This window comes from Macaca mulatta, chromosome 2 (assembly GCF_049350105.2).
Source record: "Macaca mulatta isolate MMU2019108-1 chromosome 2, T2T-MMU8v2.0, whole genome shotgun sequence".
Classification (NCBI taxonomy): Eukaryota; Metazoa; Chordata; class Mammalia; order Primates; family Cercopithecidae; genus Macaca; species Macaca mulatta.
Window position 1 is genome coordinate 96,291,698 of NC_133407.1, and position 18,393 is coordinate 96,310,090.

At 53.0% G+C, this 18,393-nt stretch overlaps 1 protein-coding gene across 4 annotated transcripts; it reads left to right on the forward strand.

Moving 5' to 3' along the window:
• The first annotated feature begins 98 nt into the window (after positions 1-98).
• On the forward strand, positions 99-17,749 carry DVL3 (dishevelled segment polarity protein 3). 4 transcript variants are annotated; one of them, XM_015131484.3, is made up of 16 exons: positions 99-362; positions 7,837-7,906; positions 8,445-8,566; positions 8,670-8,779; positions 8,971-9,106; positions 9,284-9,377; positions 9,593-9,662; positions 10,300-10,439; positions 10,620-10,696; positions 10,779-10,846; positions 10,999-11,148; positions 11,752-11,883; positions 12,070-12,237; positions 14,143-14,358; positions 14,456-14,866; positions 15,701-17,749. In XM_015131484.3, exons 1-16 carry the CDS (start codon positions 202-204, stop codon positions 15,730-15,732), a joined length of 2,157 nt encoding a protein of 718 aa, XP_014986970.1. In that variant the 5' UTR covers positions 99-201; the 3' UTR covers positions 15,733-17,749. The 4 variants fall into 4 exon arrangements, with proteins under 4 accessions (XP_014986970.1, XP_014986971.1, XP_077848000.1 ...); XM_015131485.3 differs by having other exon boundaries at positions 8,974-9,106; XM_077991874.1 differs by lacking the exon at positions 15,701-17,749 and having other exon boundaries at positions 7,837-7,943; positions 8,382-8,566; positions 8,974-9,106; positions 14,456-15,013.
• The last annotated feature ends 644 nt before the right edge of the window (positions 17,750-18,393 follow it).

The window sequence follows — 18,393 nt, forward strand, 5'->3', positions numbered from 1 at the left end:
GAGGAGCGGAAGCGGCGGCCGCGGCGGCGGCGGGCGGCGCTGGGACCCGGGAGCGGCCGGAGAACAAGGGAGCTGACGCCGCGGGCAGCCGCCGAGCTGGGTTGAGCCGCTGGGCCGCGCCGCGCGCCGCCGCCGTCTGGGAGGCTCGGCCCGGCCGCCCGAGCAGGCCGCGCGCGGGCCGTCGGGCCCGAGGCCGGAGCCATGGGCGAGACCAAGATCATCTACCACTTGGACGGGCAGGAGACGCCGTACCTTGTGAAGCTACCCCTGCCCGCCGAGCGCGTCACGTTGGCTGACTTTAAGGGCGTTTTGCAGCGACCCAGCTATAAGTTCTTCTTCAAGTCTATGGACGACGATTTCGGGTGAGGATGGCCCCCGCCCCGCCTCCGGGGGCCCCGGCCGCTCCGGCTTCTAAGGGACGACGCGGTCCGTTTCGACTTCCCTCGCCACACCAGCTCCTAGCCCCGCTCTGACTTCTAGGGGCGACTCGGCCCATTTGGGCCCCTTTGGTTCCAGCCCCTCTGGCAACTCCCGTTCACCTCTGAAGGGGGGATCTTGGCCTCCCTTGTTTAAGGGGACGTCCAACTCCCCACGAGCAGAGTTCCTGCCGGTGCGGTCGCCTTACCTCGTCAGAGACCAGTGGCCCACAGAGACAGACACACACCCCCTCCACCTAGTTTCAGAGCCCGAGTCCCCCATCCTCCTCCTGCCGAGGAGCCAGAGCCACCTTTTTCCGCACAGACTTGCGTTGTGTGACCCTCGTTCTTCGCCCCCTTCATCTTTTCAGCAGCACAGCTCCCAGCCATATTTGGAGTATGCTGCATCTGAGGGCTCTGCTGGGACTTTGAGCTGGGGGAGGGGTGTCGGGGGTGCTCGGGCGCCTGGCGGTGAGCGGGGTCTGCAGATCTGATGTTTATCTAGCTGCCTCCCCTCTCCTTTGTGGGCCGTTGGGGGTGTTGTCACCGGAACAGAGAGCCTGACCCCTCAGTAGGCGTCCTCACTGACCCAGGTGCTGATCTTTCCTCCAATTTGGGTCTTTTTCCTCCATATGGTGGCCAGTGGGGAGACGTTGGGAAGGGCCTGGGGCCTGGGTGGGAGGGCCAGAAAGAGTTTCTTGGTGTTCTCCATCTTCCCCTCGCTGGTGGGGTCTTCCCTTCCACCCAGCTGCAGAGATCCGGACAGGCAGAGTTTGGAAGCACTTCCCCTTTAAGAGGGGATGGAATGTTGGAGCCGGAAGGTTCTGAAGCAGCTGGCCTGGGAAGGGGGGGCCTGGCTGATCCCCTCGAACCCCCCCCAACTCCCAGGAGACTGGGGGAGGGGGAGGCGCCCCACACTTGCCTGCCGTCTCATTAACTGGGCGCTGGGCCTGGAGGCGGTGGGGAAGGCCCCTCCAGGCCTGAAGGCTGCCTCTCCAGCCCTAGCCTGAGGCCTGCACTGCTTTTTGGAGCTGAGGCCCTACAGCCAAGAGGAGTCTTTCTCCTCCCCAGTGTTCAGTTGTCGGGCTTCTCTCCCAAGCCCCTGGCCCACCTAGCACTAGGAAGCAAGCACCTTCTGTCTAATGCCTGGCATGTTTTGCTGTCACCTGAAACTCAGGGTTGGATGAGCCCGTGAAATCATGTGTGTGAGAGTGCTTTGTACAGTGGGCAGTGCTATGTAGATTCTAACTATTCTTGTTTCTGTTGTTGTTCCTGCCCTGGGGTGGGGTGCTCCTGCTGTGATAATGATTGTCTGCCTTCAGCCCAGAGACAGACACCTCTGATTGGAAGATTCTGAGGAGGGATGGATCTGGAAGGGGTCTGTGTGAGCGGGTGGATGCTTTGGCCTGGCAAGAGAAGAACAGGATTAGAAGGGATCAAGCTACTGCCCCCACACAAGGAAAAGGGGAAGATCAACCAGAGTCCAGTGCCCTGGGGCCACCTCAGATCCAGATGCCTTGAGGGACTAGAATAGGCTGTCTCTCCACCCCCCACTTATCTCTAGACCCACTGGGCCTGGCCCCTGCCTCCTAAGCCTGGACAACTCTGGGCTGCTCTCCCAATCCCAAGGCTGCTGTTGAGCCAGGCCTAACTGCAGTTATAAGAGGGCCCCCATTACATCCAGTCACTGTTTACTTAATATTTTTCTTTAAATCCATTGTCAGTCCACTCATTCTTTTTCTTAGCTTGAACCAAGCAATAATATGAAACCATACATCTGACTTTTCTGTTTATATTTCTTTCTAAAATATATTTAACATAAATATTTAACGATTGAACTAAGCAACGGTAATCTGTGTGCCACCTGAAGCCATCTTGCAAACATCAGTGGTACTTGAACCAAAATCAGAGTTGGACCATTTTAGCAGGGTTGAAAACAGTATTAAAAATGAAGTGGAGGAGATACATTTTGTTTGTATCCCCAGAAGGATAAATGAGCAGGGGACCTGAGAGGGCTGTCTTGTCACAGAGGACTAATAGCTGAAGAGCATATATATATATATATATATATATATATATATATTTCATTTATTTAACACACGCCTTTTTTTTTTTTTTTTTTTTTGAGATGGAGTCTCGCTGTGTCTCCCAGGCTGGAGTGCAGTGGCGTGATCTGGGCGCACTGCAAGCTCCGCCTCCCGGGTTCATGCCATTCTCCCGCCTCAGCCTCCCAAGTAGCTGGGACTACAGGCGCCCGCCACCACGCCCAGCTAGTTTTTTGTATTTTTAGTAGAGACGGGGTTTCACCATGTTAGCCAGGATAGTCTCGATCTCCTGACCTCGTGATCCACCCGCCTCGGCCTCCCAAAGTGCTGGGATTACAGGCTAGAGCCACCGCGCCCGGCTAACACACGCCTTTTATGCTTAGTGTGCCAGGGACTAATCCAAATGCTTTTCAAATCTTCACTCATTTAATCTTCAAAACAGCCTTATGAAATAGATAGCATAATAGTATCACTGGCGGAGGCCAGTGACCCTAACTGACAGAAGGGAAGATGGGTCAGAGGAGGAAGGCTGCTATCTCTCCAGTTTCTTCACTCCTGGCTCAGCCTTGGAGGTTCTGGTTGTGAGGCCTGAGGACCCCTCAAGTCCCATCTGGTCTCCAAAAGCATTTGTCAAGCTCAGGGTAGGCCCAGCCATCTTTTTAAATTTTTTTTCTTTTCTTTCTTTTTTTTTTTTTTTTTTTTTGAGGATTTTCTCTCTTGTCACCCAGGCTGGAGTGCAGTGGTGCGATCTCGGCTCACTGAAACCTTTGCCTCCCAGGTTCAAATGATTCTTCTGCCTCAGCCTCCCAAGTAGCTGGGATTACAGGCATGTGCCACCATGCCCAGCTAATTTTTGTATTTTTAGTAAAGATGGGGTTTTGCCATGTTGGCCAGGCTGGTCTCGAACTCCTGACCTCAAGCAATCCGCCCACCTCAGCCTCCCAAAGTGCTGGGATTACAGGTGTGAGCCACTGCACACAGCCTGTCATCTTAAGTTATTTGAGAAATGGAGGAAAGATAAACATTTTCAGCATTGAGGGCATGGTGGATGGTTCATGGAAGTAAAGTACCTACTGCTAATCTGGCCTTGAGCTGTGAGAGGGGGCAGCATGGCGACCAGGTCATTAACTGTGTGGCTCCCTGCTGCATGTCATACACTGTCCTCCCTCTGGGCCTTCCACCTATAACACTCTTCTTCCCCTGTCTCCTCCAGATTCAAATTCTCCTGCCCTCTGGGTTGAGCTTTTCCATGAGAACTGTCATGGCACTCTTATCTCTTATTTTATCCCTTTTTTTGTTGTTGTTGTTGTTGTTGAGATGGAGCCTGGCTTTGTCACGCAGGCTGCGGTACAGTGGTGTGACCTTGGCTCACTGCAACCTCTGCCTCCCGGGTTCAAACGATTCTCCTGCTTCAGCCTCACAAATAGCTGGGACTACTAGTGTGTGCCATGACACCCGGCTAATTTTTGTATTTTAAGTAGAGATGGGGTTTTGCTACGTTAGCCAGGCTGGTCATGAACTCTTGACCTCAAGTGATCCACCCACCTTGGCCTCCCAAAGTGCTGGGATTACAGGCATGGGCCACCGAGCCTGGCTTATTTTACCTTTATATCCTGACACCTGTGTGGCACTGAGCAGATGTCTATCCAGTGAACACATGTGCTGCTCCTATGGCTCCAACCACTTCCTGGATTGCAGTATATTTCCGTGAACTGTCCACTGGACCAAGTCTCTCCGAGAACAAGGCAGGCTCTGGGTCTGATGTTTCATGAGATCCCTACGGTAGCAAGCTCAGGACCTAAAACCCACTGGGCCCTCAGCCAAAGCATTTTATTTTATTTTATTTTATCTTATTTTATTTTATTTATTTATTTTTTTTTTTTTGAGAGAGAGTCTTGCTCTGTCGCCCAGGCTGGAGTGCAGTGGCGCGATCTCGGCTCACTGCAAGCTCCGCCTCCCGGGTTCACGCCATTCTCCTGCCTCAGCCTCCTGAGTAGCTGGGACTACAGGCGCCCGCCACTGCGCCCGGCTAGTTTTTTGTATTTTTAGTAGAAACGGGGTTTCACCGTGGTCTCGATCTCCTGACCTTGTGATCCGCCCGCCTCGGCCTCCCAAAGTGCTGGGATTACAGGCGTGAGCCACCGCGCCCGGCAGGCTTGGAGAAATTAAGAAACTTCTGTAAGATAAGAGGGCCAATAAGTGGTAGAATTGGAATTTGAGCCCTTATTTATTTGACTCCATTTGGGGTGTAAGTGTGTGTGTGTGTGTGTGTAAGTGCTATGTAACCCCCAGCCATTCAGCTCCATGGTGGGAGAGTGAGGCCTGTCTGAGGTTCCCCAAAGCTGCCAAAGATCAGCTGATTGTTTTGAGTCAGCAGAGCCTTGGTGGCCTGTCGATGACCCCCAGAAAGAGAGGAAATATGTAGTGTGGAGCTGTGTGGTGGGGCCTGCCAGGGGACCCGGGAGGTAGGGACTCAGCAGCAATTTTCCCACCCACAAGCAGACCCTTTCCAAAGCAGGCTGTGCCATGTGGTCCACATATTCCCTTTTCCTTTGAGCCCTGTGGGGCTGCCAACTTGTAGTATCCTGTGGCCAGCCTGACTGGTGGGTCTGAGCTACTTCTCTGTCCCTTCTTTCTAGCCTATGCTTTCTACACTTTCTGCCATGGTGGGCCTGAGTAGGATGATTTGGGCTGCTTTCCGAGGGTCACTGTGGTGTTGGGAATGATGGAGGAGCTAGAGCTGGATGGGAGTTGGGAGGGCAGGCTTGGCCTGTGAACTTGGCTGTGAGTCCAAAAATGTGAGCATCACAAGGAGCCAAGCACATTCCCGGCTCTGGGCAGAAACTGCTCTAAGAACAACGGGGGCTGGGCGCGGTGGCTCATGCCTGTAATCCCAGCACTTGGGGAGGCCGAGGTGAGTGGATCACCTGAGGTCAGGAGTTCAAGACCACCCTGGCCAACATGATGAAACCCTGTCTCTACTAAAAATGCAAAATTTAGTCGGGTGTGGTGGCGAGCGCCTGTAATCCCAGCTACTCAGGAGGCTGAGGCAGGAGAATCACTTGAACCCGGGAGGTGGAGGTTGCAATGGGCTGAGATTGTACCACTGGACCCCAGTCTGGGTGACAGAGTGAGACTCCATCTCAAACAAACAAACAAAAAACAAAGAACAAGTGGGGACTGAACTTCCCAACCTCCTCCTTGCTGTCTTCCCTCTCTGCTTAGAGCTCCCAGCATGTGTCATCTGACCCCTGGTCATGTCTTCCCATCTCTGTACTCCTGGCATATTTGACAGTCTGAGGGTCCTCAAACTTTCCCACTCCCCTTCCCAGCCCCAACTGTAGTTACTGCCTGACTTCTTGCCTCACCACATTCCCCAGGCCACACTACATGCCCCATGACCACATTCCACACCCTTCATGCCTCACATCATTGTCCTCCAGCACCCACTCGCCACATAGACCCACATTACCTCTGTTATTATATAGAAAGAATGTGAAATACAATGGAAAGAGTATGGATTTTGGAGTCAGACAAGCCTGGGGTGAAATTCCAGCTCTGACATCTACTAGTCCTGTGACCTTGGACAAGTTACTGAATGTATCTCAGTTTCCTTATTCATGAAATGAAGATCATATTGTCTGCCCACTGAGGCTGATGTGAAGATTATAGGTTCTAACTATAGGAAGATAAGGTGGTGTAATAGGTAAGAATGCAGACGTTAGAGTCAGGCTGACCAGGATTCAAATTCCAGCATGAGTTTAGGAGAATTACTGAACCTATTGAGCCTAGTTTCCCCAGTGTACCTGCGTTATAGCGTTGTTGTAGTAAATGAAATTATATAAGTAAAGTGTTTAGCATAGTGCTTGGCCCATAATACTCATTTATGCTCAATAAATGACAGCAAATTTTTTTTTGTTTTGTTTTGAGACAGGGTCTTGCTCTGTCACCCAGGCTGGAGTGCAGTGGCACAATCATAGCTCACTGCAGCCTCGAACTCCTAGGCTGAAGCGATCATCCCACGTCACCCTTCCAAGTAGCTGGGACCACAGGCACACACCACCATGCTTGGCTAATTTTTGTATTTGTTTTGTTTTGTAGAGACGGTGCCTCGCTATGTTGACCAGGCAGGTCTCAAAACTCCTGGCCTCAAGCGATCCTCCTGCCTCAGCCTCCCAAAGTGCTGAGATTACCAGCGTAAGAAAGAGCAATTGTTACTGTTAATTATCATAATGGCATGTGGAAAATGTTCAGTAAATGCCTTCTTCCTTTCTCTTTTCCTTTTCTTTTTTTGAGACAGAGTCTCACTCTGTCGCCCAGGCTGGAACACAGTGGCGCAATCTCAGCTCACTGCAACCTCCACCTGCCAGGTTCAAGCGATTCACCTGCCTTACCTCCCGAGTAGCTGGGATTACAGGTGCACACCACCAGCCCAGCTAATTTTTCTATTTTTAGTAGAGATGGGGTTTTGCCAAGTTGGCCAGGCTGGTCTCAAACTCTACTTAAGGGTGATCCGCCCGCCTCGGTCTCTCAAAGTGCTAGTATTACCGGCATGAGCTATCACGCCCGGCCTCCCCTTTTCTTTTCTTTTCTTTTCTTTTTTTTTTTTTTTTTTTGAGATGGAGCCTCACTTTGTCGCCCAGGCTGGAGTGCAGTGGCGGGATCTCGGCTCACTGCAAGCTCCGCCTCCCGGGTTTACGCCATTCTCCTGCCTCAGCCTCCCAAGTAGCTGGGACTCAGCCTCCCGAGTAGCCTGCCACCTCACCCGGCTAGTTTTTTGTATTTTTTAGTAGAGACGAGGTTTCACCATGTTAGCCAGGATGGTCTCGATCTCCTGACCTCGTGATCTGCCCGTCTCAGCCTCCCAAAGTGCTGGGATTACAGGCTTGAGCCACCGCGCCCGGCTTCCCCTTCTCTTTTCTAATTTTCTTAAATTCTTTGTCCACACCTCCCACAACAATGTTAGGATTCCCACTTAAGAAAGGAAGGACAGTTATAATTGTATGCTTTTTTCCAATTGGGGTCAGAGGAAAAGAGAAAGTCTAGCCCAGGAGAGTCATGTTGGGGATGGGTAGAGCACTCTGGAGATTTTAGGGCGTGGCATGGGGGACAGTGATGTGTCAGTTGTAATTTGCAATCACCTGATGACTGAGAGGATGCCCCAGGAAGGCATCTGGCCTAGGCAGGGCTGGTATCTTCCTGGTGGTGCTAAAGAGCTGTTCCTGGGTCTCGCCAACCTTTGCTTTCATTTGAACAGTCTTGTGCTGGTGGTTTGATTCCCAGTTTAGGATAGAGGAGCACCTGAGAGTTGGGATTTGAGGATCCTCCATTTCCATCCTAGAAGGTTCTCTGTGACCATCTCCTTTTCTCTGCAGAGTGGTGAAGGAGGAGATCTCGGATGACAATGCCAAGCTACCATGCTTCAATGGCCGGGTGGTGTCCTGGGTAAGGAGCCCTCAGCCTTCCATCCACCTGCATCCCTGTGCTGGGCTGGACAAGGGAAAGGCATCACTGAGATTGTAGCTGGTGGTTTTAAGCTTCAGTATCTGAATCTTTCTTTAGTTTTCTAAATGAACTGCTTCTCACCTCAGATTCCGTAACCTTGATGAAAAGTGAGAAATTGGTGGGAAGGGGGAAGAGGGAGAGATAGAAACACACAGTGGAGATAGCAACGTTTCTTATGCCTTTCAGACACTTGCCTCAGGTTTCTTCTGCCACCTGCTCATCTCTGCCTTAGACCACTGAGCCTTGTTCTTTGTCCCCACTCCACTTCACCACCCCATGCCTTCCAGCCACCCCATCAATAGCAGGAAGTGGCAGAGGGGCCACTCTTCATCTCAGCCATCCTTGCACAGCCCTGTCTTTTCTCCCTCAATATTTCCTGCTTCCTTCCTCTTAGGCCTTCATGCCTTGCCGGAAGCCAACAATCCCCTTCTCCTTGGTGCTCCTCTAACATACTACTCACTCAGTTTCTCCCCTTCAGCTGGTGTCAGCTGAGGGCTCACACCCGGACCCAGCCCCCTTCTGTGCTGACAACCCATCGGAGCTGCCACCACCTATGGAGCGCACGGGAGGCATCGGGGACTCCCGACCCCCGTCCTTCCAGTGAGTGTGACCTGAGGGTGGGGAGGGCAGCATCAGCTCAGCCCAGGGCTGGGGGAGGGAGCCCCCAGCCTGGCCCCTCCCCCATCAAGTCTCTTCCCTGCAGCCCTCATGCTGGTGGGGGCAGCCAGGAGAACCTGGACAATGACACAGAGACGGACTCCTTGGTGTCTGCCCAGCGAGAGCGGCCACGCCGGAGGGATGGCCCAGAGCATGGTATATCTTCCTGAACATGGACACCGTCTGTACCTCACACCCTCCCCACAGTTTCCACCCAGCTACCCACCTCCTTGCCCTACTTCCTGAGCTCAGGATGTGCCTGGCCCCGGTGCAGCCCCTGGCTTACCTCTCTACCTCCACTCCTGCACTGGGCACTGTGTAAACCCAACTGCTTCCATCCCCTGCAGCAGCTCGGCTAAATGGAACTGCAAAGGGGGAGCGGCGGCGAGAACCAGGGGGTTATGATAGCTCATCCACCCTTATGAGCAGCGAGCTGGAGACCACCAGCTTCTTTGACTCAGATGAGGATGATTCCACCAGCAGGTGGGGCTTGAGTTTCATGGGGATTGTGGGGCAGGTGACCCTGGAGGAGCCCTAAACCCTGAGGAGGCAGGGCCCTGGGAGGCTTACGGGCTTTGTGTTGGGGACCCAGGCCCTGCAGTGCCTCTCATGGGGGCAGGGCTGGGCCAGCCTGGTGGGGAACGACTGTGGGCCCCACAGGTTCAGCAGCTCCACAGAACAGAGCAGCGCCTCACGCCTGATGAGAAGACACAAGCGGCGGCGGCGGAAGCAGAAGGTTTCTCGGATTGAGCGGGTATGGGGTCTGGGAGGCTAGGGATGGGTGGAGGTAGATTGTAAGCCCTTCCTAGGCAGGGCCAAGGCTTGTTTTTCCTTAGATCCCATCCCCTTAGTGCAGTGTTTAGAACCTTGGGGCAGGGGGCAACACTGAGGACTCACCTTGAGGAGGAGCCAGGTGGGAGTGAATTCCTGCCACCCCTGCCTACTGCTCAGGGCCTCTGTCTATTTCAGTCCTCATCCTTCAGCAGCATCACGGACTCCACTATGTCACTCAACATCATCACGGTCACTCTCAACATGGGTGAGTCTGAGGAAACAGCACTCTAAAGCACCTGCTATGTGCCAGACACTGGGCAGACTTGAGGAGCTCAGAGAGGCACAGAATATGTTCCCTGCCCTCAGGGAGCTCTCTTTCATAAATATCAGCTGATACATAAACTGATCATTTTAGTGTCTCACCATCAGGGCTATGACAGAGATAAGCACAGAGAGCTGTGGAAGCAGAAAATGGCATCAGGGAAGGATTCCTGGAGGAAGTAATTTCTGAGTGCCCACTCCTTCACATCTCTCAGCCATTGCATCCTTTCTCTCTGATTTCTGCCCTAGGTACTCTCTTTACGAGGCAGCTGGATATAGTAAAAGGAGCCCAACTTTGGGATTTAAATCTGAGTTTGATTCCTGGCTCTGCCAGTTACTGGCTTAGGAAAGTCATCTTCTAGGTTCACTAAACCTCAGTTGCCTGCTGTGTAAAATGGGACTGAGTCCCTACCTTACAGCCAGCAAGGATTCCATGGAAGCATGTTGAGCATGCTGAGTGCAGTGCCTGATTCAGGATCAGTAAATGTCAGTTCAGTTCCTGTCCCTTTCCATTTTCTAATGGGCTGGGAATGCGGGTAGGAACCTTGCTCCCCCTTAAGGTCTTAAATTGCTCTCTATAGAAAAATATAACTTCTTGGGCATCTCCATTGTGGGCCAAAGCAACGAGCGTGGTGACGGCGGCATCTACATTGGCTCTATCATGAAGGGTGGGGCCGTGGCTGCTGATGGACGCATCGAGCCAGGAGATATGCTGTTACAGGTATCAGTGCCCATCCTAGGCGGTGGTGTGGATAGAGAGCCGGGAGGTGTCCTACTATCTGCACCCTGCTCATTCAGAGGCCCTTTCTTGGTTGAGGGAAGACTCCCTGACCTACCAACTTGAGTTCCCCTTTCATCCTCCCCAACACAGCTATTTATCCCACTCCTGGTCCTTTCCCAGGTAAACGAGATCAACTTTGAGAACATGAGTAATGACGATGCAGTCCGGGTACTGCGGGAGATTGTGCACAAACCGGGGTATGGATGGAATGGGGCACTGGGCAAGGGGCTTGGTCTGGCCTGTACACATCCTGCCTTCACAGGACACCCTTGTTTTCAGGCCCATCACCCTGACTGTAGCCAAGTGCTGGGACCCAAGTCCACGTGGTTGCTTCACATTGCCCAGGAGTAAGTGGATGGGAGACTCAGTCCTAAAGCTGGTGCTTACATACATGAGCACTGTCTCTCCTTTCTTCTCTCACCCAGAGCCCCCACATCTATCCTGTTGGGCCCAGCAGTGGGCAGGGTGGGTAGCCCATGACTCCTCATCCTCCCTGCAGGCGAGCCCATCCGGCCCATTGACCCTGCGGCCTGGGTCTCCCACACTGCAGCCATGACCGGCACCTTCCCTGCATACGGCATGAGCCCCTCCCTGAGCACCATCACCTCCACCAGCTCCTCCATCACCAGTTCCATCCCTGACACAGAGCGTGAGTGTCCAACCCTGTGTCCTGGGCCCAGCAGACAGGGCCAGGTGGGAGGACTGATGAGGGTCCATGTGGAGACTCTTGCTTGAGCATCAGAGAGGGCTGGAGATGGGGCTCGGCTCATTCTAGCAACCCCACACTGCAACTCCCCCACAGCGGGCACTCCAACCCTCACTAAACAGTGTTTGCTTCTGAACCTGTATGAGCACCCAGGGCGCCTCAGTTTCCTCTTATAAAATGGGACTCACGAAATAAACTACCAGGTTCCTGTGGGTTTAATGAGAGGATCTAAGTGAAGCACCACTGCGATGTGTGGTGTAAAGTAAGCATTCAGTAAACGGTAGCCATTTCGATTATCATCACATGTATATCGCACACTGTGCCAAGCATCTGCATTTATATTATTTAATCCTTTCTTCAAATAGCCTTGTAAAGTAGATATGAAAATCCCCATTTTTTATAGAAGGGGAAACTGAGAGTTCAAGAAATCAGTAATTTTCCCAGCATTGGTCCCATAATTACTAGGTGGTAGAGCTAGAATGCAAACTCTTGTTTACCAAACTCCAAAGCCCCTTTCTGCCTCACCATTCTGCCTCCCACCCCCAGGCCTAGACGACTTCCACTTGTCCATCCACAGTGACATGGCTGCCATCGTAAAAGCCATGGCCTCCCCTGAATCAGGGTTGGAGGTCCGTGACCGCATGTGGCTCAAGATTACCATCCCTAATGCTTTCATCGGTGAGAGAGCCCCATGGTGGGATGCAGGGTGGGTGGGGAGTGATGGGGCAGGGCAGGCCGGAGGGCCCAGGACTTCCCTTGGACCCTTCCTTTGAGCTGGAGCCAGCCCCAGCCTCATAGCTTCTGTGAGGCCAGATGAGTCCAAGTCAGATGGGCCTCCCCATCAACTGGCAGCCTTGCCCCCAGGCTCAGATGTAGTGGACTGGCTGTACCACAATGTGGAAGGCTTCACGGACCGGAGGGAGGCCCGCAAGTATGCTAGCAACCTGCTGAAAGCTGGCTTCATCCGCCATACCGTCAACAAGATCACCTTCTCCGAGCAGTGCTACTACATCTTCGGCGACCTCTGCGGCAGTATGTGCCTCCCTCACCTTCTTGCCCTGTCTCCTGGCTGTGAGTGGGGAGGTAGCCAGGGAGGTGGCAGCAGACTCTGGGGAACCCAAATTGGGGGACAGCAGAGCCAGGGGCCCAACTCAAGGCCTGAGAGTTCTGTGGTGGAAGAAGAGTCCAATCTAGCCTCTTCACCTGGCCCACATCTCCCTCTTGGGCCTGGCATTTTCTAAGTGCCTGCTCTGCCTGGTACCATGCTGACTGTTCCTAAAGCATCATCTTACTCAATCCTCACAACCTCCCAGAGGCCCAGCTCAGGAGGATACTGCCAGAACAGGCCTTTTCCTTCTCACTGGTCTCTGCTAGGGGTGTTGCAGGCTTAAAGGGAAGAACTGGAGGCCTAGGTAGCCCCAAGGAGCACACAGTCATTCCCTCTAAACAACAGCCTGGAGGCTCACGTCGCCACCAGCTCTGGGCAACAGCTGACACAGACCACTGCTTTCCTCCACCACCACTCCCCATGCTGGCTGCTGGCCTCTTGACAGGTTGATGGCTTGGCTGCAGGCTCCACAGGCAGCCTCAGAGCCCTGTGTCCTGACTTCTCTCCTGGAAGGTTGGGCTGGCTCTCCTTAGGGCTGGAGGAATGTCTCATCTTAATAGGGCGGGTGGCCTCAAGGGCAGTCGTAGCTCTCTTGAGGCTCTGGGACCTGGTACCGATAGTGTGTGAGCAGAGGGTGTCCCAGGCAGGTATTCAGTTCTGGTGGCCCCTTATACTCTCTTCAAGGTAGTTCCAACAATGGTGGGAGCAGCCTTGCCCTTAAGGAATGTATAATTTCCCTGGGGGCGCCAGGGTCCGTGAGATGAGTTGTTGGAGTGAGACAGAGCTATGAAGAGCCAGGGCTGGCCGGGAACGGGGTGGAGAGCACTGGGGGAGGCACCTAAGTTGTTCTTTGCTTCTGGCCCCTTCCAACCTACTCCAGCAGCACCAGGAAAGTGTAATCAGGGCCAAGTACCTTCTATATAGGGAATCTCTGGCAGGCCCTGCACTCATTCTAGGCTTTTAGTGGGTATTTAGTTCTAGGTGAGGGGGTGGGTAAAACTTTACCTAAATTTCCCAAACTGCTCCTTGCTCCTAAAGAATGACCTCATCTGAGAAGGTAAGGAGAAACTAAGCTACTCTTAGCTTCTGTTCTGATTAGTTTAGGCTGAGCTGAAGGTAGTGTTCACTATTGTGCTTCATGAACTTCAGGTGCGACATACCTGGTGGCTGTCTGGTATTTCAGCCTTCCAAATTCTCCAACCTTGCACCAGCTGAGTGAACAGAAGAGAAAATGGCCACATAAGAGTTTTGCAGGCCGGGCTCACGCCTGTAATCCCAGCCCTTTGGGAGGCTGAGGTGGGAGATCACCTGAGGTTAGGAGTTGGAGACCAGCCTGGCCAACATGGTGAAACCCTGTCTCTACTAAAAATAATAATAATAAAATTAGCCAGGCGTGGTGGTGTGACCCTGTCAGGAGGCTGAGGCAGGAGAATCGCTTGAATCAGGGGGGAGGAGGTTGCAGTGAGCTGAAACTGCACCACTGCACTCCAGCCTTGGCTATAGAATGAGACTCCGTCTCAAAGAGTTTTGCCGCTTCTAGCCCACTGAGGCCAGCAGAGAAAGTGCAAAAGCTTGGCAAGGGCCTTAAAGGGATTGGGAGGTACAGCTTTGGCTAAGAATGATGACTCGAGGCCTTCCTGAGGCGGGTCTCCCTGGAGCTGGCTCTGGTGGTGGCAAAGCGGGTCTGCGGAAGGGGCAGCTCTCTGGTCTGTGCCTCCTCTCATTCTAGCCAGAAACTACCACGGTCTCTGTCATCCAGAGCCCACCTGACCTAGGCTAGGGACCTCTCTCCAGAAAGACCTAGCTCCATCCGGCCCTTCCCTCCACAGACATGGCCAACCTGTCTCTCCACGATCACGATGGCTCCAGTGGCGCCTCTGACCAGGACACACTGGCCCCTTTGCCGCACCCGGGGGCCGCCCCTTGGCCTATGGCTTTCCCGTACCAGTACCCGCCACCCCCGCACCCCTACAACCCGCACCCAGGCTTCCCGGAGCTGGGCTACAGCTACGGCGGGGGCAGCGCCAGCAGTCAGCACAGCGAAGGTAAGGTAGAGGGGCCGTGGAGGAAGGCTATAGGTAGGCCTCAGGCTTCCCCCGCCCACTCAGCCTGCCCCGCGCTGGCCCTGTTTGCCTCCTACAGGCAGTCGGAGCAGTGGCTCCAACCGTAGCGGCAGCGATCGGAGGAAGGAGAAAGACCCGAAGGCCGGGGACTCCAAGTCGGGGGGCAGCGGCAGCGAATCGGACCACACGACACGCAGCAGCCTGCGGGGGCCGCGGGAGCGGGCGCCCAGCGAGCGCTCAGGCCCGGCGGCCAGCGAGCACAGCCACCGCAGCCACCATTCACTGGCCAGCAGCCTTCGCAGCCACCACACACACCCGAGCTACGGTCCTCCCGGAGTGCCCCCTCTCTACGGCCCCCCTATGCTGATGATGCCCCCGCCGCCCGCGGCCATGGGGCCCCCAGGAGCCCCTCCGGGCCGCGACCTGGCCTCAGTGCCCCCGGAACTGACCGCCAGCAGACAGTCCTTCCGCATGGCCATGGGAAACCCCAGTGAGTTCTTTGTGGATGTGATGTGAGCAGGGCCCCTCCCTCACCTCCATTCCGCTCCCACCCCAGCCGGCTGCGTTCCTCTCTCCATCCGTCCGTCTTTTTTACTTTGTCTGGTACCTGAAAGGGAAATAAACGGAACTAAATCCAGGTGCGCTAACTGCTCGCAGGGTGCTGCGAGGGTGGGGTGCACCTACCGATTGGCTCTGCAGTCCCCTAACCTGCCTCTGGCCCCACTTCCTTTCCTCTGCCCACTAACCGCTGCATAGGACTTCTCAGGACCCTTTTTGTCCCTGGGACCAGACTTGGTGCTGCCCCTTACTCCCCTCTGCAAACCCCCTTTTGGGAGTTGACCCCAGCAATGTCCTTGGTGGCATGCTCACTCCCTCATTCTCTCCTTTCCCCTTTAGCTCCCTTTCACCATTCATTCAGCTACATAATCCCTCTATTAACCCACCCTATCAGGCACGTGTGCAAACCTCTTGACTTTACCCCACATTACTGACACCAAAATATATTTGCTTCATCTGCCCCTACTAACTGTCCCCCTGCCTGCTGCCTTAGCCCTGCAACCTAAAGCTGTAGTTGCCTCCAGTAGCCATCCATGCCATCCCTGCCTGTGCCCAGGATCAGAGGCCCAGAGGGCCCCCTCAGTTGCCTGAGGGGCTAGTGCCTTCCAGGGAGCATCTCTGCTCTACCCCTGCCCCATGCCTGCCCTGCGTGCTGGTTCCTTCAGACCCCTAACCCTACTAACCATCAGGCTCTTCTCACCTCCAGGCCTGAAACATTTCTTTTCTTTCTTTTTTCCTCCCCCAATTTTCCCTGGGCCTGGAGCAGCCAAGAATTTCGGGCTGTTTGACTTTCTGTGAGCCCCCAGCGAGGGGAGGCCCAACCTCCGAGGAGACCAGGAACCCTGCTTCAGCAGCCCCTCAGGGCTTCCCAAGGATGTCCAACCCCCACACCCACACGTTAACATAATGGGTCACTAGGCTTCTGGGGAGGGCCCAGCTTCACCCATGCATGAGAGACTCTCCTCCTTTCCAGAGAGAATCGGACTGTACCACATGTGGCAGCCTGCGAGGGGATGGGGTGCGAGTTGGGGGGGGGTGCCTCTTTAGCTCTTTATCTTTCTCATGTATGCATACATGCACAGAGACGCAAGCACAGGTGCCTATGCAAGTTCACTAAAGCCTCAGGGCTGGTCCCTGCCGGAAGGGCTGGACCCTCTCAATCCTCTCCTAGGTTGTGGGGCTGGTCCCCTGACACCCTTCTCCCCATCCTGGTAGCCCTCAAACCTCGCACACATGTCCCCGGCATTTTCTCACCTGGATAAAGCCTGTAAGCTGGGTCTCAGGCTGGGCTCAGCAGAGGACTCGCCCTGCGACTGACAGACCATTCCCACCCCCACACACAACCTCCCCCGTTTTCACATTCACCATGACACCCCAGAGCAAGGACACAGGAGCCCACAAGCCAATTGAGGTTGGGCAAGGAGACTACCAGGACTTCCAGACAGAGTACCAGGTTTTATTTTTCACCTTATTCTCCACTTTAAACAAATCATGACTTTCTCTTTAAGCCTCTGCTATAAATTCTCCTGGCTGTCCTGGGCTTCCATATTTTGGGGGCTGGGGTGTCAAAAGTGAGATGAAGTCCTTAGCTCCAGGTTTTGGGATAAACCAAGGTAGGGACATTTTGGCATTTATTTCAATTAACAGTACTTCCTTGGACGGTTGCGGTGGCTCACGTCTGTAATCCCAGCACTTTGGGAAGCTGAGGCAGGTGGATCACTTGAGGTCAGGAGTTTGAGACCAGCCTGGCCAACATAGCGAAACCCCATCTCGACTAAAAATACAAAAATTAGATGGGTGTTTTGGCACCTGCCTGTAATCTCAGCTACTCAGGAGGCTGAGGCACAAGAATCGCTTGAATCCAGGAAGCAAGTGGAGGTTGCAGTGAATTGAGATCGCACTCCAGCCTGGGTGACAGAGTGAGATTCTGTATCAAAAGCAAACAAAAACAATACTTCCTGGGATTTTGGTGCACAGGGAGCTTTGTTGGAAGTGTGACTCAGTCTTGCCTGCCTTCTGGGAGCTCTAGAATTGTTCCCAACCTAGTCCGTGGCTTCTAGCCACCACTAGAAGTTTCACGTACTTCTCTCTCTGACTCTGTCTTGTCCAACTCTCTGGAGAATTTCTCCACGATTGCTCATGCCTGTCAGTATCAGTGCTTCCATCGTTCCATCTTTGATTCACTTCTCTTTCCTTTCTGTTTACTCCCAAAATGGAGTCATTCATCCTGATGTCCTCAATTGCTGCTGATATGCTGGTGATTCCCAAATACATAGCTCCAACCCCAACTTCCCCCAGACTTTAGATCTGTATTGGTATTACCTACTGGACATCTCTATGGACAGTTCCATGTAGACTCAACTCATCTGCCGAACCAAGTATGTTCCTCCTGAATTCCTATCCTGGTTACCTTCATCGCAATCTACATAGGCTCACCAGCTAGAAACATTTATGAGCTTACATTCCTTCTTCCAATATCTTACTCATCAGCATATCATGTTCATTTCACTCCAACAATCTGTCTTGAATGTGGCCTTCCCTCTCCCCTCTCTCTTTACTTTAATTCATTGGAGCATGGGATTTGGAGTCAGGTGGTTTTGGGTTTGAATTCCAGCTCTACTATTTTTGGTTGTGTGATAGGAGAGTTATTTAACCTCTCTGAGCCTCAGTTCCCTCGTATGTAAAATGATGATAATAATACCTACCTCACAGGGTTGTTGTGAGGATTTAAATTAGATATTGTACGAAAAGTGCCTAGCACAGTGCCTGGCACACAGTAGAGTAGGTGCTCAATAAATGGTAGCTATTATTATTATTTTATCATTATTATTATTTACTCTAAATTGGTAGCAGTTTAGGGTATTTTTGGAAGATAAAGCTTTTGCAAAGGTAGGAGTGAAGCCTTGAGTGCTGGTTCAAAAATTAGAAGTGCCTGTATTCAGTCACTTAATGACTTCAGACCTTGACTATGATTTGAGAGGGGTCAGATCTTCATCCTGCCACATCGTGGCTTCTGGCCAGAGGCTGGGAAGGACTGTAACATTTGCAACCAGATCTGCCCTTTCTCACCCTTCCTTCCTCCCATGACAGGCACAGTCCTGCCCAAAGAAGGCAGCAGTTTATCTCTGCAAGAACCAAGCAGGCCTTTAATGTTTGAGGGTTGGCTCTGTCTCCTCAGCTTGGATGTAAAGATTCTGTTTATCAAAGAAGGGATTTCAAATCCCATGTCAAACTGAATTCAACTCTTTGAACATCTTCTAAGCAACATATATGCCTGTCACTAGAAGGCATGCACAATCGCATAGGTATAGCTAAGGAGAACATCGGCTCATTCATGAAAAGCTGTAGCTGACCTCGAGGAAGAGTGTACAGTCATGGACATATTTGTGAAAAGGTTTAGTTTCTTCCCGAGTGGTCTCCTCTTTGCTCCCCGCTCCTCTCCTTGGGTCTTGATCCCTT